At 41.7% G+C, this 21,739-nt stretch overlaps 1 protein-coding gene across 1 annotated transcript in view; it reads right to left on the bottom strand.

Moving 5' to 3' along the window:
- The window catches only part of PPP1R9A (protein phosphatase 1 regulatory subunit 9A), a 122,989-nt gene extending 106,740 nt beyond the window's left edge, over window positions 1-16,249 (bottom strand). Inside the window, exon 1 of the mRNA XM_062495049.1 lies at window positions 14,789-16,249. Coding sequence (XP_062351033.1) covers window positions 14,789-16,249 — 1,461 coding nt within the window. The remainder of the gene's footprint in view (window positions 1-14,788) is intronic.
- Window positions 16,250-21,739: the final 5,490 nt, after the last annotated feature.

The raw sequence follows: 21,739 nt of genomic DNA, 5'->3' as shown, positions 1-21,739 counted from the left end.
AGCTAAAAAATATCCTAGTCTCTCACTGCTAGACTTCTTGCACAGGTGGCAAGTCCACGGGCAATTCATGCAATGGTTCAGCCTCACATTCTAATAATCATAATCATGCTTTCAGTTTTAAGAAAAATTCCTCTAAGTCACCTCGATTTGAGAAGCTTTTTAATATTCACCTGATTTTGCTGCACTACACCACACTCTGAAGTTTTGTTTGTTCCAAATTTTCCCATTCTGTTAAGTTTACTTGCTGTCACACATCCATGAGAAAAGGAAGCACTTTCTGTTTTGCAGCTCTCCTAATGCCCACTCTGTTTAACACCGCTGAATGCACCATAAGATCAAAAAAATTAGTAGCTGTACATTTCTTTAGGTCACTGCCATCATCACATCTATCCAGGTGCCTTGTTACAAATGCACAATGATCACTTATTTTTTATTCCAAACGGTGCAGAAAATGACACAGACTCAGTGATGTTGTAATGACAGTTTCCAGCATTGTTGTCTGTCACTCTTTGCTGTATAGTTTGTATTCTATAGGATAGGGGCACTCAGGAATTCCTGCATGCAAGCTCAGTGCTCTGAACCAGAGTCAGGGGGATAATCCGAAATCCATTACCAGTACTACTGAACTAATTTACTGATCAAGTTCCCGAGAGCAGTAAGACAAAGGGCTGCACAATGTCTAGGAGTCCCAAAAATAGAATATTTCTGATGGTGACACTGATATCTACACCAAATACACAAATACAGATGTAAGCAGAAGCAGTTCATTCAAAGTAAGATGTTTCAAATGTGATTTATTGCACAACTGTATTTTTTCACTTTAGAAATGTAATAAAATCTGAGGTCCAAAAGGGCTCTGCAGGATAGTCCTCCTTTTCATCCACTGCTAGTGGTTTTTTCAAGTAGTGAGACAAAAGATAAAATTTTGACCTTTATTTTAAAAGTAATCCTAGCCAGTCATTAAATGACAACTATTATTCATCAAGTCACCAAGCAATGTTGTAGCTTAGAATTCCAGTGCTAATAAAAGACAAAGAATTTCATCTAGTATTTCATGATTATAGTACCACTCTTGTTTAAAAGAGAACAAAAAATACCTAATACCAGAGAGAAGTCATGACATGCTTACCTTTAACAGACTTTTGCTACATCCTCCTGGCAGGTTTATGCTGCACCGCAAAAATTCTTGCAGCTACAGAAAGCCCCAAGGCCTTGGGAGCATTATGTTTGTAAAGTAAGAATAAATTACAGACTTTTTAAGACAAAAAATTACCTTCCAAAACATTTTGATGAACTACCACTACAATATTTTATTAGTCAAGTATCTGCATACACAAGTTTGTTCTTTTAATTCTTATTTTTCTAGGTGTACAAGTGTAGCCTCTAAAAAGTGGTGGCAGTAGATTTACCCAGATCAGATGAAGCAGATCCTCCACACAATACAGACCAGAAAAAACACTTTTTCTCCTCTCAGGTGTCAGCCACAGTTTTAAGGAAAACTGTGACAGAACATATGGCACATCTAGATTTTGTTGTCTCTTACACATTAAAGAAGCAAGATATCAAAAGCAAAGCCTGAGATCAGAACAATCTGTGGAGAGCACAAGAACCAGAGAACCAACAGAGCCTCTATGGATATTAAGCTATATATTACACACATTACTGACTCATTATAAATAATAAAATACAATAAACAAAATCTACATACAATGCTGCAACAAAAACTCAGTGGAGAAGGTATCACAGTAAAGTCTTGACTTCAGTGATGAACATGATCTGCATAAAACAATAAAAAAATTATAAACTAAATTATTAAAAAAGCTTCTTTGTTGTCTTTTCAATTTTTTAATGCAACGCAAAATGTCAAGTATGTAGTTCTAGAAAACAAGCAAACTGAGGAAAGAAGGGGAAATTCTGTCCTAGACCATCACAAAACTGCAGCCCTGGAAGCGTACAGAATCAATGGGGGGGAGGGGGAGGGAGAAGGGAAGAAGGAAGAGGAGAAAAAAAAAATCCAGAGAAAAAGACCACATTTTAAACCAAAAAATCTCTTCAATGCTCAGGCAGCATCAGGCAATCAAGTGAGGCAAAATGGTGAAGGAAAGAGTTCAACTGTGTATTTTGGATAATGCTATACTGAAGGACTACTGACGCAGCAGGAAGCAGCTAGCTCTTAAAAAAAGGCCAAACACGTGCCCTGGGGCTTCTTTCAGTACTAAAGGCAGCAACTGCAGCACTGCCAAGTACCACAGGCTCATGAAAGCTGGAGCAGGACCCAGCTGGGGCACTGGGTGATGGGACCACCACTGCTCCCCAGCACCCCACCAAGCCCCCCAACTTCTCACTGCTGGGTTCAGCTTCCAGCACCACAGCATTCTCAAGCTAAATCCAGCTTTCTCAAACTCAGAAACCTGGAGCTCTTAATGGAACAGATTAACTACAGTGGTTCTTTGGGGCTTAGAGACACAAGCGACCCTTTGCACTAGGAAAATAAAATTAATAAAGTCAATCATATATGGGTACTGGAGGCTTGCTTTAATAGAATCGCTTTTAAGCCAAAGGAGTGAAAACAATTTGTGTTATTCGCTATCTTTTATTACCTTTTTTCAAAGTAGTATTCAAAACCTTCTCACTAACCCCTGTAATGTTTCAGAAATGGCTGTTGGTCATCTCCAGACACACACATTGGTCTCTCTTCCAGGAGTTCTTAAGCTTTACAAGACCAGGAAAATGTCTCTCTCCTTTCACTGTGGAAGAGATAAACTAGATACACTAAACAAAATCAACAACTTGGTACATTTTACATAGTGAGTAACTCAAAGATTTCACTTAAGGTGTACAGCCCAGGGTGAGATTATTTATCAGTTTAACCACAGCTTTTGAGTATTTGGACTCAACTGGGCACTCAGATCACATTCCCATTCCAATCAATGCTTATCCCAGCAACAGCCATCTAGATTTCAGCTACTGATGCATGCAAAATGTTGGAGGGCTTTGCCTCTGCTACAAATGTACACTGCTCCTCAACAGTTTTATTTTTGTACAGGCAGTTTTAAAGTTTTCCTCTTCATCATAAATATTAAACTCATAATATTTGTTTAAATATTTCCCCAAAATCCTTTGCCTTATTACATGTCACTTAAAAGGTTAGGCCAATGTGCTTGTGTATACAACAAAGTATGTCCCAAAAAAACCCTTAAAAATCCTTTCTTAGCTGTTTCAATTAGCAGTGGTTGTCCTAGTTTCTCATTAATAAGAAACATTAGAAGTCTAGTATGAATCCTTAACTATCTGCAATTACAAAGCAAGAACTCAAGCTTTATGCAATGAGCTCTTACTAAAATATTCATATAGATTTGAACAACCTTACTATTGCAATCAAGCCTACTGAAGCTGCTGCACAACCTTTGGATTTGCAACACCACGCAGTTTTAAAACATGATAACCAATACAAGAGGTCACTTAGTATATTTTTCAAATAATGAAATTAAGGGACTTTTTCTTGGATGGAATTTAGCTGCTTCCTTTACCAAAGTTCACTACTAGGAAAATAACTTTTCTCAGATCAACATGAAGCAACAGAACTACATGATGACTCAAACTGTAAGGATCTACAAAGGTCATCCAGTCCAACCTTCCAGCTCAAGCATAGCACTCCTTGCCCAGGACCAAGTCCAGACAGCTTTTGAGTATCTCCAAAGACGGGAGTATCCATAGTATCCTTCTCTGGTAACGTGCATCAGTGCTCAGTCATCCTCAAAGGGAAAGAATTTCCTGATGTTCACAGGGAACCTCCTGTGTTTCAGCTGTGTTTTCCCTGTCACTGGGTGTAACTGCAAAGAGCCTGGCTCTGTTTTCTTTGCACCCTCCCTTCAAGTATTTATACACATTAATGAGACCACCACTGAGTCTTCACTTCTCCAGGCCCAGCAGTCCCAAGTTCTCTCAGCCCTTCCTCACAGGAAAGATGCTCCAGTCCTGTAACCATCTTAATGGGCCTTCACTGGAGTTTCTCCAGTCTCCTGTGCTGGGGAGCCTGGAATACGGCCCAGAATTCCACATGTGGCCTCAGTGGTATTGTGGAGGGATCACCTCCCTTGACCTGATGGTAGCACTCAGATTCAATCAGCCTCCCTTGTTACACAAGCACACTCCCTTGTACACAAGTCACATTCCACTTGACGCTGTCCAGCAAGCTGGAGCCTCTTCTGCAAAGCTGAAGAGGAACCACCCTCTGGATGATCCCCCAGAATATAATGGTGCATGGGGCCAGGTGCAGGACTTTGCAACTCTCCCTGCTGAACTTCATGAGGTTGTGGCTTCCCACCTCACTTCAGCCAGTTTCCAATCCACCTCACTGTTTGCTCATCTAGTCCATATTTAACAAGCTTCTCTGTGAATATAGTATGTCAAAAGCCTTACTGAAGTGAATTGAGACAATAGCCACTGCTCTCCCTTCACCTATTAAACCAGTCATTTCTTTTTTGATGGTTATGAGGTTGATTAGGCACAACTTCCCCTTTTTAATGGTCAAGACTTACTGGTAATGACTGCCTCATGCACTTGCAGTAAACCACAGTAAGTCTCAGCAGTTAGTTTGGATCTACAGCTGTTAAGCTTGGAGAATTTTTCACTGGCCATACACAAAGAAAGAGGAAAAAAAAGGGAAAAAAAAGAAAAAAAAAGAAGAAAAAAGAGCCCCTGTGTTTAATGGTAATTGCTTCACTTCCCCCCAGCTTAAATATTAAAATGAAAGAAATGTGCAAAACATCAAGGAAGCATTTTTTTAGTCAACCTACTAAATAAAGATAAAACTGAGCAACTACTTCAGAGGAAAAGGCGAATAAAGAGCTACATGGTCTGCTACTCTCTTCCTATCAAATGTCATACTGAAACATTCTCATTTGTGTTAGTGCACTTTGCCATACTGCTAAATCACCAGCTTTTTTATGAGTGCTCTAAACCTCTGGATTAATGAGCTCTCTGGTTTGCCCTTGCAAAACAAATGTAACACTAACATATTGTGAGTATTCTATTTAAGCAGTCCATGCACAGTGAAATCTACTGGGCAATCACTCAAGCCAACACTAATGAGAAAGCATCTTTGGGCTTTCAAGAAGGCAGAGTTAATAGGTATGTCAGATTCTACATCTAAGAATCTAGAGTGTATCAGTACCTAAATATATCACCATCCATCTTAAAGATGACTGCAAGCTTATAAAGATGTAAAGATGATTACGAGCTAGATAAAAAAAAATCCTAATTCTTTTATCATAAAGGCCACCATCTAGATGAATTGGAGAGGAGTTTGATAGCATGACTTTTAAAAGCCTCTACAGTTTATTGTTTCAAATAACTAATGTGAAATACGGCAGTTTTATCAAATAGAAGTCCCTAAGTCTACAGGCAGCACAGATTGAATACAAGCAGATATCCTTTCAGTGTGAACCAGGATCTTATGCCCTTGAGATTATTTGCTGAATATTAAAGCAGATGGAAACGGTAGAGTAGAACATCAGAAGTCACAGTTGTGCACAGACTAAGTGCAGCTTTATGTATAATAGCACAAGGCAAACGGGTCTTGGAGATAAATTCTACATTCACACCTCCCACTAACTGTATCATATGGAATTATCTGAGTGATCTGATGAGTCTCTTGAATCAACTCTCGTAAGTAACTCAAGTAAAATCAGATTATCCCAATAGAACACTTTCTATGTAAAAAAGACACGACAGAATAATATCCATTGCTTTGTACCATTTAATGACAGGAATGTCTTGTCTACTCTTTGTAATAGATTATTTGTGGCCTTCAAATTCAACAGAGCTAAAGGTAATTGCAACACTTTAAAAATTAACAGACACTACTAGACAACACAGTAGCCTATCAGGAAAGCAGTAAGACTGCCTGCTATTAAAATTCTTTAATCTCAGTTGGAAAACATTCAATTTCATCTTAAAAGTGGAATCTGCCCCTTCGTTTTCAGGTGCCTTTTCTTTTGAATGCAGAAATGCAATAAAGGTCCTTTTCAAGCCTCATGCATCACTCCAGAAGCAAGATAAATTTCTTAGGGTCCCTGTTTTATGCTAGAATTAACCAAGAAAAAGACACATAAGAGCATCAAGTTGCTACAGCTCTTTTGGCAAACCCACTTGCCTCAAGCAGAATCCATCAGACACAGTCCATATGAAGTTTCCTTGGTGAGTTTTTATAAAATGACACCCATAATTCTCTACTGCTTTGAAATATTTTGCTTCATGTTATCTAGAATGCCATTTCCTTCCTCACAGCTGCATCACATCACAGGTTGCTGCTGTCATTCTGCAGGAGCAAGTCAGAGTGGTGTTTTCTCCCTAGTTATCATCCCCTACAAACGAGTCAGTAGTTTACTCTTAGTTAGCTCATAAATTCATCTCCACTACTCAGGTCCTCTCAGTCACCCATATTTTACTGTAATACTATGCAATGAGAAGGCTTCCCCACTTTCCATCAAAAGCAAGTGTCATTAGTGTGCTCCAGCTTCCTGAGACAGAACTACTGAAAATTTTAACAAGATCTTTTATCTTATCAAAGGCAGATCCTAATTTAGTCTGGCATATACTACCTCTGATAAATCCATTGACATGTATTTCATTTGCATCTCTGCCTTTGATTCTTTAAAAAGTGTTCTCTATTGCTTTGCTATGTGGAAAAAATATTAATAATTTTCAGACAGCCAGAACCACCTTTTTTCTACTTTCTGAAAAACAGCTATTAAATTTGCCCTTCTGCAGTTAAATACCATCTCTACTTTGATAGTGCTCTTTTAGTTTTGAAATATTTGCTGCAAGATTTTCTAAAATACAGCTTCTTTTACCCAGCTCCATACAAACCTGAGAACTAGGAACCTGCAGGTTTCTTCTTAATTTCACTATATGAATTTCCACAATAAACTGGGGATGATAACTCTGACCATAACTTCATACTCAATGCATAACACCCACCTTCCTTTCTTGTTGAATTTTAATGGATCAATAGCTTTTTACTGCTTGGACTATTTTCCTTTACAAGGTCAAACTCAGCTTGACTCCTGGCAACTTCTTAGTCATATTTAAGACTTCTGAACTCTATGACATTCTTCATTTTTTCAACAACCACTTTTGCCACTCCTTCCAAGTTCTTGGCTAACTTATGATGTTCTCTTTGGCTGGCTTTTCTTCTGATTAGGTCTGCAATCATTCTGTTTATGTAGTCTGTTTTTTCTTGGGATGAAAATCCTGCACATTTCTTCTAATTTTGAATCAAAGAGTTCCCTTTGCTCTTTGGTTCAGCTAATTTCAAACCGTTTCCCTGCAGTTTCTCAGTCTGCATTTTTTGAAATTCAAAACCTTTAATTGGAAACCCCTTTCAATCTAAACCACATAAACTTCTGATGCAAATTAATCCAGATTCTGTTTCTACACACAGTCCTTCTAGAATGGCCTCAATACTTATGCAACCCAGTTTTTAAGCAACATTATTTGTTTATAGTTCAAGAACTATGTGTGTGAACACTGCACCCAGGAATTGCTGATCCCTAGAATCAGTAGTGAAATTATGAATTACATAAGAGTTAAAGATGCCACACCATATTGCAACAGGGGAATAACTTTATTCCATTTACTGTAGACCAATAATTCCATGTATACTTAATATAAGAAAACCTTTTTGCACCTGAAATTGTGTGCAAAACACTCATCAGTGAAGGCATAAAATTACACAGCAACGAGGTATCTTTGCTCACCACAGTGACTGAATCAAGATAGTAACTTGTAAAACGCTTTATCCCTACACTATTTGTTATCTCAGTGCTTCCAGTCTTTGAAGCCTTAATATTTACTTCTCATTCCTTTCCTTGACAAATACATGTAAAAGGTTCTGCCTTTCATAAAAACACCTTTCGTAAGAGCATATTACCAGAGCAAAGAACTTGGTTTTTCACACTGTTATGTTTTACAAATGATGTAAGTTAGCAAGACAATCTTTGCTGTACAACACATTTTATTATTAAAGTCAGTAGAATTCCCCATACTTGACAATACCTTGAAAAAAGAGTAAGTGCATTTTACGTGGCAGAATAGACATGTTCCAAGCTACCCAGACAGTAGTTCTGCATGTCAAACTACTTCACACATCGAGATGAATGATATTGATTACCAGCTTGCTGGCCATTTTATGAAATTTGAATATGAGCATAAAACTTCAGTGATACATTCAACACTAAAGGAGTCAGAGACTAAGCTTACCTAATACTTAGTTTCATTCTTTAGCCAAAACTGTCATACACTCCTAATGCTGCAAACAAAGCATGGACCATGGCATCCCAACCTTATGGGGAAGGGAGCACCCAAGATTCAGAGATAGTCGTGGTCAAAGGAGCAACAAATGTCAGGGGGTTCACAAGAGTTTAAAAAATGTTATTAGTAAATTATGCCCACCCTGGAGATACATTTCTCACTTTCTATGCCAATTAGCTATCATGGGCAGTCTGATCTTCTAGACCTTTCTGGAAATGGGTTGGAGGGCTTTACTGGTCTTTGGTGATCTTTATGACTACCAAATGATGACCAGTCTTGATGACTGGGGCGGCCTTTGGTCAACATTTCAGGCCCAATTCTCAACTTCATTCCTGCATTTGTGCTGTACAGTGTTGTGCTTATCTCCAGGGGCCCAAACAAGAACATTAAGTTTCAGCAAAGTGCTGCCCTTCCTCTGTATGGCCTCTTTTTCAGAAACACCCTTATCTTTCTCACTGAATGTTATTACCAACAATCCTTGGCTGGCTCCACAGCTATCTGGCTATCAGTGTTTGAGAATACGGATTAGTTCTCTTATCTCCTAGGCTTCCACATGGATACAGGAGCTGAAGTAGTGAACCAAATCAAGGGGAAAAAATATTCTTTCAGGGATTTCAGAAAGAGCTGCACATCTTTTTTTTTTATCTGTAAACTTTCATAACTACCCATTCAAAAAGTGGATAAATTTCTCAGATTCCGTAACTATTTCAAATCTAGCAAAGCCTCAGGATCTTTCTGCAACTCCTGTCTTCCATACTGGCCTTAAACAACGAGTGTCCTAACATGCACTGTGACCACTTTAACTATAGAATCACAGGCTCACTGGGGGTGGAAAATGTGGAGATCATTGAAATCCAATTCTGTATTCATTTAAGTAAAACACACAGAAGTGACAAGTTTGGACTGTACAGTGCTTGTGGATGAGTAACCTTCTCTTATGATTCCTATGATCCAAAATAATTCATCAACATTTTAACAATAGGCAAGTACCATACTGAGCATTGCATCAGACAAAGAAATACCTCTTTTTCATACTAAGACTTGAAAACGTTTTCACCATAATTTATTATGATGGCTATTATATAAATAATAATGATATTTTAAGTTAAATATTTCCAACGTAATTAGTGCCAGATTGTTTCAGATTCTTTTTCTGCCACTATTTACATTTCTGAATACATTTGTTGGGGCAATCCCTAGTATAAATATAGGCTGGGGGAACAAAGAGATCAAGAGCAGCCCTGCCATGGACTTTGGGGTGCTGGTGAATGAGAGGCTGGACATGACCTGGCCATGTGCACTCACAGTCCAGAAAGCCATACATGTCCTGGGCTGCATCCAAAGCAGTGTGGTCAACAGGATGAGGGAGGGAATTCTGCCCCTCTGCTCAGGTGAGAGAGGTCCCACCTGGAACACAGCACCCAACTCTGGGGTCCCAGCACAGGAAGGACAGGGACTCGCAGCAAATCCCGAGCAGGACTACTAAGTTGATTAGAGTGATGGAGCACCTTTCCTATGAAAAAAGGCAGAGATAATTAGGACTGTTCAGCCTGGAAAAGGCAAGGTTTTGGGGTGACCAAATTGCAGCCTTTCTGACAGGAGCCTACAAGGAAGGAGAGACATTCAACAAGGGCTTGTAGTGACAGGACAAAGGGCAATAGCTTCAAACTGAAAGAGGGCAAGTTTAAATTACATATTAGGAAAAGATTATTCACTGTGAGGGTGGTGAGACACTGGAACATGCTGTCCAGAGAAACTGTGGCTAACCCATCCCTGGAAATGTTCAAAGCCAGATTGGACGGAACTAAGCAACCTGGTCTAGTAGAAGGAGTCCCTGGCCTTGGCCAGGGGGGTTGGAACTGAATGATCTTTCAGGTCCCCTTGGAAAAGAGGAATAACTGAAAGAAAGATTCACTCCTTGGAATGATTTTTAGAAGTTTGTAAAAAAAATGTAGTTCATAAAAATTTCAAAGCAACTGTTAAATAAGGATTTCATTTATGTTCTACGCTAAACTATAATCACAGCACTTGCAACTTTTCTTCAAAGGCAAGAAAGAGAGAGAGTACAAGTTACAATTCCTGAAGACCATTTGAGCAAGACATGATCTGGAAAACTGAAATGTTATGGAGTATAAAATTCAGTCATGCTGTGTGACAAAAGAGAGGAAGCACAATAGGAGGCACGGGCACTGGTGATTACATTCTCTTCTTATGGAATTGGCTGAAGGATGGAAGAGCCATTTTCTATATACCTTCCTTTCATGTTACCCTCTCTCCCACCTAGTCCCAAAACTCAAGAGAGGTATGCAGAGATGTCCTTTGACCACTGAACCCTAAGGAAGCTTTACAGAATGCTAAAAACTGCAGTGGCAGCAGCTTGGGCCAAACCCCCTTGCAGCACAAGTCCCCTGCTGTCTGCCAGACGGTCTGACCACATAATACCCAACCCCTTGGCTGGGAGGACACAGTCAGTGGAGCAGAAGGTTGCAAAAGGAGGCTCAGCAGGAGACACAAATTGCTGTTAACAGCTTTAAATGACTTAACATGTACCTGGTGGCAGAAATCAGGCACTAACTGAAGATGCAGCCATCAGCTATCAGGGCAGCAGAAACTATGGGCTTGGAAAGAGAAAAGGCGAACATTACTCTTCATGCTAATTCTCCCCAGGATGGCGGAAGCATGGTTCAAAAAGCAACTTATGATTTGGACAATCAATGTATTTCCGTTTGCTAGGGTGTGGAAAGCCACAAGCTAATGAATTCTGCATTACAGGCAAATCTTGCCCAATTAGCCCACCATGTCTGGGAAGCAGTACATAACCCAGCCCTCAGGAAACCCTGAAAAACCAAATTAAAGACCTACAAATCAGTGAGTAGTGGGTTGGGGGGGGGGGGGGGGGGGGTGTTTTGTTTCTTTGGTAGAAAAGTATACTGGGAAAAAACAGGTCATGTTTTTCCTCATCCCATTTACTTAACTTTTTCACCTCATACACTTGCCCTGGACAGCTTCAGTTCCATCCCTGAGCACAAACACAATACCTCAACACAAGAGCAGGCCAGTGCTGATAAAGGCTTCTATATCACTACATAAACAGTCATATGAACAGCTACAGACATGCTCACATCCCTTGTTCAGCAACACACTCTTGTCCACTGCCACTCTTGGCCCTTTTGTGCTCCATTTTATTAACAGCACCAAACTGATTTAAGCTCCCACAGACACACACAGCTGCTCACGGCAGCAATACCACACTCCAAATACCTAGAAACTCTCCAAGCCTGCAGTGGCCTCCAGGCAGTCACCTACTCCCAAAGGAACTTTCAACTGAGATGAAATCAGCAAATATAATCCATAATCCTAGAGCAGAACAAATGGCCCATGGAGCATGGAATCTGTGATAGCAAAATTACAGACTGTAACACAGCATAATTTTGTGCATGCATTCACTTGAGTCTTCCTCTTGATAGTGAGTTTCTCAATAACTGAGTCTTTTTCCTGCTTGGGAGGCAAACAGAATTCAGACATTATCATTTTGGAAATATTTTATTTATCCTTCTGCCTATACTTCACTGCTTCTCATATCCCTTAAAGTGACAAAAAAATCTCTTACATGTCTGCCTGAAGAAATCACACAGAAAAATAGTCCAAGTATGTTTATCTAAACCTGCTGGGATTGTCAAGTAACAACTTTATGGCAATAACTACCCACTGATTCCAGTTCACACATTCAAATGCCAGCTTTGTTAATTATTTCAGAGTTCTCCTGTAGGAGGAGAATGAAGGTAAAATACTGAAATCAACACTAAACATCTAGAGTTTGGGTTGGACTTTGAACACCACTATCTAGAAGAATAGTTAAGTACAAATTGCATCATTTTCATAGACAAATCAGTTTCCAACAGTTCAGAAAATACTTCTATATTGCTTTGCATTTTCCTCTCTTGCAATCACATCATGCATGAGATGATGTTCACCTAAGTATTAATGAAACCAGTCATGCTAACACACAAAATTGTGTAGAACAAAAAAATCCTTATACAGTTGCTGTCTTTTCAGTGAGAAGCAACATCCCCGTGTAACAGATAGGAGCAGGGTAAGTTCATGCGCTGGAACTGTGTGAGGGGACAGAACACAAGTCCCCCTTGCTGCCAGCAGTGCTCCCTGATAGCTGTGCTGCACAGAACCCTCCTGCCAGAGCCATTCCCAGCCTCCTAGCAGCGTGCTCCATGGACAGCACTGGCAGAGAAGGAGAGCAGGAGCCCAGAGATCAGAGCCTTGTACCAGGAGGCTCCAGGGGATCTCCAGCTGCCCCTCTGGGGTCCCTGTCCTGGCAGCGTGGCCGAGCAGGGACCTGATGCCCTGCCCTGGCTCACACAGCTTCACACTGCCGAGGGAACTGTGGCCACAAGGCAGCATGGCTCCAGAGGCAGCTTTCAATTTTCCACAACTCTTGCTGCAGTTCCTCCTGCTAGGGCCAGCCTTCCACATGGTCTCACTTCTGCTTCCCCACATGACTAACAGATCACTGGAGGCACCCAGAACAAAAAGCAGGGGATCTCCCAAACCCTCCTACACGGTTCTCTCCCAACACAGCTTTTATTCTTTTTTCTTCCTACCTACAATAAAGAGGCTAGAATAATTAAATCAATGATTCTTTTACTTTGGATAAGGTTGTCAAGAGTGCTTTATGCTTAAACCCATGACAAATTTTCTCTTTTAATTATTTACAAAAATTGCTTTTAGAGCATTTTCCTGATGGACTGTTATTATTACTGCACAATAGGTAATCTGAAATAAACACAGCATGAAAAACTTGAAAAGAAAAAATACAAATAATTGAGAAAATACTCTTCGAGCACTTGGCATGACAGCATGATTCAGACTGGCAACAGCAATACACTGAAGTAAAAATGTCACTATTAGCTCTTTCAGAAACAGCAGAAAAGTCTAACCATCTCAAAAATAAAATGAGTGGAGTCACTTTCTGGATTCTCATCTGTTGGAACCATCATAAACAACTGGTAGGTCTTTCATAAGAGAGAACATCATCTTGTCTATTAGTACATCTTGTCTATTAGCTCAAGCAGGAAAGCAGTGGAGGGGACAACTTCCTTTGTAATCAAAGTTTTCCCCACTTCACCTCCCCCTGAGAATTCAAGAAAACCAGGTACTTTAATTATGGGAACAATCAAGAGGGAACAAAAATACTTAGAATTTTTAGTTCATGGTACATGGCTGAATAAAATACTAACAAACTAAAATTATCTGAAAAATACATTATCTTGTCTTGGAATACTTTCTTTCAGTGTAAAAATGCTCTTTTCAAAGCATGAAGCAAGACAGTTCTTTTCCCTCCACCCCATGATAAACAGATACGAAAATCTGGTTGCTTTATTCAGATGAAAGCTTTATAATACAATATACACCCTACTTTAAACGACAGGCAGTGTGAATGCAGATTTTGTAAATCACATTACTTTTAACACTGGCACTTCTGTTCATTGACTTAGTAATTTTCACTGCTAAAATCACACAAGGAAAACAGTCAACTTCATTTCTGCAACAATTGCTATGATTTTGAATTGCCCATTAGAGACGTGGCATCTCCAGCCAGTCAAACCACCACACACATGCACTAAAACCAACTTGGAAGAAAAATACTTTTATATTTAACCCTGGGACTCAGCAGCGAAAAACTGGTACAACAAAACGTTAACAAGCCATTAGCTAGTTATTCCTTTCTGAAAAGTGCTGGAAATGACATAATTAGTGGTAATTTCAAGGTACTTAAAACAAAACCGTAACAGCCCTGCAAAAGCACACCTTTCACTAGGTAATTTCAGTCAACTGGCTTCATCCTTGTGTAGCATTAAGATATACTCTCTATATATACATAAATGCTTTAAAAGTTTTAAATAAGTGACAGTGCTAATATAAAAGATTATAGTAATTGAGATGTGGATTAACAGTCCTCTACTACAGATCACAGATTACACTGTACTTGAGGACACAGTCTTTAAATACAGGTACTTTAAGAATATGCTGAGAAATAGCCTTTCAATCTCAACCAGCTGTGATTTCAAGTGAAATCAAACAAGGAGCACAAAAGTCACCAAATACCCACACTGATGTTTTACAGTGTGGTTACAGTGCAGCCACAGAAGTCAAAACATGCATGGTAAATTTCTTGAACTTCACAAGTTCAGCTGTCATTCTCAAATTCTGCTGGCTTAGTCAGTCACCAAGAAATCTAGGAAATTACACAAGCTCATCAGAGGTCAGCTGCCTTACCTCGTTTAAGATTATGTTCACTGACTGCAATAAAAACATGTATCAAAAGATCCTCTGAAATCTTTTTGGAGACAAGAGCAAATGTCAAAATCTCCTTCAAATAAAGCTGCATTTCTAAACAAACCAAACTGTAAAAAAAAAAAAAAAACCCAAAAAAAAACCAAAGGAATATAAACTTTACCTTAATTGGAGCCCGGCTAAACTGTATTTTTCTGTTGGCTGGGATTTCATCTTCATCCGGTAATCCATTAATTTCAGAGTATTCCATATCAGGTTCATAACAGTTATTTTCATCACTGTCATCGAGATCATCCTGTTCTGTACCTGTCTCTCCCCAGTCAGAATTATACCTGGACCGTACCCGATACACACTGTAGTCAGAGTGCATGTACACATGGGAACTCTGAAAATTATTCACATCTTCATGTCCATCTTTTTCACTTTCCTCATCGTAATGGGACTCAGTAGCATCTGAAATTGCATCTGTGGCAAAATCACCACCTGAAGCTACATTTCTTGTTAACTCTGCAGCTTCAGGCTGATCAAAGATACTTTCCGTATGTTCTGACGGTTCCTTCTGTTGTGCTAAAACTCCTGTCTCTGTTTTTGACTTACTCCTAGCACAGCTGTCCACAGATTTTTCACTATCAAGCACGCCAACCAAACCCTGTTGACCTGTTGCAGAGCTCTCAACAGAATCAGCACCTGCCTCTGTGCTCTTTTTTATTTCTTCAGTTGTTTTTGAACCTGCCAAAGTGCCTGTGGACACCTTCTGTCTCGGTGTTAAAGGCGTGTTAGTCGGCTGAGAGTTCTCAACAGACATCACGCCTGTACTCTGTTTGGCTGGGGGAGACCACGTGCTGGCCTCTTTCAAAGGACTGAAACCCTCAAGGTTTGCAGCTGGGGAGGAGATATTTGTGACAGTAGACGAGAGGTTTAGTGGATAGTGACCAGTTACAGAGTACTCTTCGTTGTTTTCTGACTTTTCTACTATTACATTGTGTGAGTCAGTGTTTTCAAAAACTGCGCTGAGCTGACTCACAGTTGGAGAGACAGTCTCTGTCCTTGGGCTAAGACTGTCCAGTGAATCAGTACTGCCTCTGTGAGACTTAGAGCTGCACCACTCATCCGGAAGTTCATTAGAAATTTTCTCTTTCTTTGGGGAATAGCGATTCGAATGTCCCATTTCATGAGCATTTCGCTCAAACATCTTCCGAGTTTCAGTGAACTTGGAATAGGAAGGACCATCATGGAGAGTGTCAAATCTACTAATCCTTTCAGAGACAGACGACTCCAACTTTACGATTGAACCATCCGCTTTTTCTACAAATTCTTTGGGCCTAATTCGCCTTTGAGGTGATTGAGGGCCACCTTTTCCCCTGGTTTTAGGGGCAATTCCAGCACTTTCAGTGGGCTCCATGCCCATCTGCATAAATAAGTTCTTGATCCTATTGACATTTGAGCCATATTTCCTTCCTCTGCTCTGTGAGGCCTCTCCTTCCTCTTTCGCTTTTTGGTCTCCATCTGATTTCGGTTTGTCAAAGGTGCTTTTCAGCGCCTGGAACTCAGTTCTGTAAGCATTTCTGTGAGGAGAGGCACTTCGGAGGGTGGATCTTTCTCCTGAAGACTCTGTTTTCATCATGTTTACTTCAGGAGTGTGGAACCTGCTTGCATAGTTTCTGTGATACTGCTCTCAGTAGTTTGTCACAGCAGAGATTCTGCCTGAGGAGTGTTTTTCCTCAGGGACCTCTGCCCTTCAGCAGGGCCATACTTGACAGATCTGAAGGCAAATGTCTAAACGCACATGGTCAATTTTGACAAAGCAGCACGACTGAGGATTCTCACAAACAAGGGCTGATTTAACCTGCAATAGAAAGGAGGGTTTTCTGAAACTATGTTAGGTACTTCAAATCTGTCACAATTTCCATTTACCATTTTCTGATATGTTTACAAAACAACAGTAAAGAAAAAATACAAATCAACACTGCGCAGACATGTGAAAACTTGCCATTACAAACTTTTTCAAATTGACTGTTGCATAATTTACAGTCTGTAACATCATAGTGAAAGAACAAATAATCGTATCTTTCCATTCACAAATACAGTATCATGTCACAAATATGCATGCAAAAGAAAGGCAATGTGATGTGAAATATGAGGCACTGCAAGACAATCCTTGCTCTCTCAGAGAAACATAACGGTAGAAATGCGATCAAAGATAATACGCTTAGAAAGGCAAATTAAACATCAGCTCGAGGGAATACAAAAAATTGCACCCAAAGTTAACATCTTCAGCTGACAGGGTAAAGGAAGTGAAATCCCGTTAGAGAAAGTTGCCCCTTGTCACGGGTTTCATCTTCTGGAAGGTCCTGGAGGTACCAACGAGGAGATGCAGAAACGGAGCCAGGGGCTGAACCGCTCCCACGCCCCGGCCCCAGAGGCTCATCCCCGCTCCCCGCAGCCCAGCGAAGGGCACCGGGGGAGTCTCCCCAGCCAAGCTCCTCTCCCTTCCCCTCCGTTCCTGCTCCCCAGCCCTCGCCCCGCCGCGCCGCCGCCGCCGAGGCGAGGACGCCTCACGCCGGCCGCTGCACACACGGTGCCGGTGCCGGGCCCCGCGCACCTCCCGCTCCGCTCCCGCCGATCGCCACGGGCGACTGTTAAGGCCGCACGGGGAGAGACCCTCGGCGAGCCGCGCTGCCCTCGCAGAAGGCAATAAACTCAACCCGAGAGGGCAGCGCCGGAGCCCCCGCGGCGGCTCCTCCTCGGGCGGCCGCGCCGCCCCGGCGGGCTGGAGCCGCGGGGCCTCGGGCGGCAGCACCTTGCGGCCGGGCAGTGCCCGGGCAGGCGCCCGCCGCCCCCGCGTAACAAAAGCCCGGTGCCAGCGCTGCTCCCCGCGGAGCCCGGCGCTTCTGCCGCCGAGCGCGCACGCTGCCTTACCCGGCCGACAACCGCGACGGACCGACCCGGCCGCCCGACTCAGCGCTGCCCCCGCGCCTCCTCTGCGCAGAGCGGCCGCTGCTGCCGCCGCCCGCCTGACAGGAGGCAGCAGCCGCCGCGTCGCCTCAACGCCATTGCAGGCAGCGGGGGCACGGACGCGGCTCCGCGCGCACACCCGCGGCGGCGGCGCGGGGGAGGATGAGGCGCCGCGGCCGCCGCGGCCGCGCTCCCGCCCGCGCCCGCCCCTCCGCCGCCGCGCGGCCGCCGCGCCCCCGCCACGGGACGCGCCCCGAGCCGCCGCCGCCGCCCGCCGCGGAGCCGCCCGCCGCCGCCGCCCGCGGGTGACAGGTGCCTCACCTCCTCGGCGAACCGCAGTGGTTCGCTCCGCCGGCGGGGCGGGGGAGGCGGCCGGCCCGCTGCAGTCCGGCCCCGGGCGGTGACTGCCGAGAGGAGGAGGACGGGCCCGACCGCGGCCGCGCCGCCAGCGCCGAGTCCCGCTGCCTGTCCCCAGCCCGGTTTATTCCTTCTTCCCTCCTGTGGAACGCTCGTTTCCAACCTGACCCCCGCGGACCGGGCCCGCCCGGCACCCGCCCGTTTCGGAGGAGGCAGCGTGCCCGCCCCCGCGCGGGAGGAGCAGCGTCCCGGGTCCCGGGAAAGCCCCCGCTCCTTCCCGCCGCAGGAAACCCGCGGGGCGCGGGTGGCTCCGGCGTACGGAGAACTCTCTACAGATCGGGAGCCGGCGTGTTCCTTCCCTCGCTGTTGAGCCGCTCAGCCAGGCTGCCCGAGCGAGGAACGTGCTGGTGACAAACCCCGGCAAACCGCTCACAGCTCCGTGGGCATGGCTTGTTCTGGCAGCTGCTGACAGGGACGGAGGATCACCCTCGGAGCACAACCACAACGCCTTTGTTGTTTGTTAACGGGGCGAGTTCAAAAATGTTTTGGCTTTAGAAAGGTAATAAGAAAACCTAATTCCTGAACATGAAATCTCTAGGTAATTTGTAAAATGGGCAATCCGGGAAGGTAATGACTGTTAATCACATAGCAACTCCTAAGCAAAGTTCGTTAAGCTAACTGCATAAATATCCAGAAAATGGCCTGGGGATGTACACTGCAAAGTCTGAAAACTAATTATTATGTATACAGAAGCAAGACAGTGGTGAATGGAAATAAATAAAAAAAACCGAGGTATATAGATCCACAAACTTAATTCATTACTTTAATGAGACTGAAGCCTGGGTACTATATACCATTGAAGCGTTCACAAGTGTCGATCTCTAGCTAATTTGTACCAAGGGGATGCAGCACAAAACTGTTTGCCTCAATAAAGTTTAAATAACCAGCATGAATACTGACGGCAAACAACAAAACTTATAGATTGAAAACCAGCATTTTAATGAATGTATGCACCAGAGGCCAGTAACAGAAGCGAGGGTGTTCCAGAATTTTCCCCACTGCTGGCAGTAGCCTGTCCTGGCGCACTGCACGGCCTCGCTCAGGCTCCTGGAGGATGTGAAGGATTCTGGATGCCCTGCAGGCTGCTAAGCAAGGCCATGCCAAAGCACACCAACACAGCACGGAGAAAAGGAGATCAGATGAAATATATAATGATATAGGCAGCCCCTAAGCTTCCAAAGCAGTCACAGAAAGCTCCTCTTCCAAGACTGTGTTCCAAAGCAGAAGAATGAAGGAATTACTTTGTCGCAGCTGTTTGCAGTAAGGAGTCCGACAGGTGATGCACTGCACAAGGGCTGAAAATATTGCAACTAAGCAGGACGTCACCTATTAAATTCTAGGCATCAGATATTACAACAGATCTGAGGCCCAGCCCCTCTGTCAGCGTCTTTCTATTAGTAGGATTTTGTAGACTTTAAGCTGTAGGAACACTTAAAGATCTGCTTAACTTTTGGAGATAAAAATATATTAAAAGAAATTCAGGTGTTATTGAGGAAGAACAGAGACAAGGCAGAAATTTAAGCATTTTATTTCCTTTGTGATTTTTGGCTAAGGATGTGAAGTGGTTGAAGACCTTAGCATGTACCAGATATGTATCCTTAAGGGTTTTGTAATTCCCACACACAGCAAAAAAAAAAAAAAAAACAACAAAAAAAACAACAAAAAAAATGACACAAAACAAACATTAAAAAATCAATGAAACAACTGAGAAAATCTTAAAGAGACTAATTCACATCTAACTATATAAAGATAATTAGAAAAATATTCTACCTACTACCTTATCTGCATAAGTGAAGCCACAAATACCTTATAATTCATTTTCTAACAGAAGTTGTGGAAACAAGATGGTCACTTCTTACCCATAATATACACATGAAATAATGTACCCAAGAGAACAGTTGTATTATTTCATGGCAGAATAGTGCAAACTACCTCTATATTATACTTAAGTAGAAAGTAAGGAAATGAGACAAGTCACTGATGCTGATAGAAGCAATGCACATTAAATCTCAAGTCTTCCACAGTGAGAGATAATATCTTACATATATGTTTTTGTTAAATGTGCATACTTTCTACGTAAGTAGAAAACATAAATGTTCAGCTTTCAAACAGAATCTAATGCCAAATTATTCTAAGTAATGTCATGTTCCTTCAGTACTACCTCAGGTTCATTAGAGCCAGGATGTACAGAAACTACTGGAAACTTTGGCTGTTTTATCAGAGACAGCCAAGACCCTATTTAAATGGTCAGCTTTGGTCACTGGCGTCTAAGTTATTCAAACTTACATTATAATCACTTACAAAAAATTTTCAATCTATATCCTTATTTACACAGTGCCAATGTGAAACAATATTATTATTACTATGTCCAGGATAATAAATTGTATTTTATTTCAATTATGTTGCTTTTTAAGACAATCTCTACATTTATGTACATGGCTATGCATCTAACTATAAAAATCAGAACTGTGTGTCCTTTCACATTTTCAATACATTTGTGATAATCCATTTGACTAGAAAGTAGTTTTAGGCTTTGCTAAAATATGATTGATATTTTTATTAATTCCTGAGCAATATGAAACGCTGCACAGCATACTTTAGAAAAGCTAAGAGACCAAGGGCCTCCTTACTATGTTAGTATAAAATCAGAGTAACTTCACTGGAGTTACATAATTTCTAAACCAATGAGAATTTATAATCTGTTCACTTTAGTATTTACATATGATAGAGTATGACTGTAATTTTACTTGCAATGCAGTAACAACTCCATTCAAATGACTCTGAATTCTCACATCTGGCAGGGAGAGATCCAAGTTGTTTAACTATACTGGCATGATTTTGAATTATTCCCCGTAGCTTTTAAAACCAGTTTGGTGCAGTCCCACAACACTGAAAACAGTTGATTTTCTGTTTACTCTATATGTGTGAATTATATTTATTTACAATATTTTACTTGCTATATTTACTTTGGATGAAACTGATGGGTTGTTTCAAGTTACTTTTCTGCTTTTAAGCTACTAGTTTTTTGTGACAGCGATTTATTTGCTCAGCAGAGCAGCAGTGCAAGCTTTTCCACACAGCTCAGGCAAAAGAAATAAGTCATTCCATCATTTGTCTCATGTCAGTGTCTTTCAAATCTTACAAGATAATATCTGTCAGTTCAGGTAGAAATGGAAACTATTTATTTAATCTGGTCTTTGGCCAAGAAATCCTTTCTCTGCTATCCTGCCAAACCTTTGGTGGGGAGGAGGTTTTTCTTTCTTATATATATCACAACATAAACAGAATTGAGTTCTATTTTTTCAAAGTTCCAATGAATTCTTATTATGTAATCCAATTTAAAGATCTGGTCTGAACAAAATGCTTACATTTTGGCAGATAAGGTACATTCTTGCCAGGGTTCCCCCGAACCAGAGTAGCAGAGACTAAAATATGCAACAAATAGCTATAATAATAGGTTGATAACCTGTAGTTTCAAACATGAACTGTGATTGCTGTAAGTGTAATTCTCTTATATAGGAAGCCATTAATAGTTAAAAATGGGAGCTCATTAGTATCACTAATTTGGCAACTTCTGAAGATTGTGCTGTTTTTATGTAAAGCATATCAAACTACTTGAGAGATCATGAATAGCATAAGAAAAATTGTCCCGAAAGATCTGAAGAAAATCTTCTAATAATAACAAAACTGCGTATTCTAGCAGTTTATCAGAAAGGCAAATATTAGCATATGAAGGCCTGAA

This window comes from Cinclus cinclus, chromosome 1 (assembly GCF_963662255.1).
Source record: "Cinclus cinclus chromosome 1, bCinCin1.1, whole genome shotgun sequence".
In the NCBI taxonomy this organism is placed as follows: Eukaryota; Metazoa; Chordata; class Aves; order Passeriformes; family Cinclidae; genus Cinclus; species Cinclus cinclus.
The sequence above is the reverse complement of the archived record's forward strand: the minus strand, read 5'-3'. Positions and strand labels throughout refer to the sequence as shown.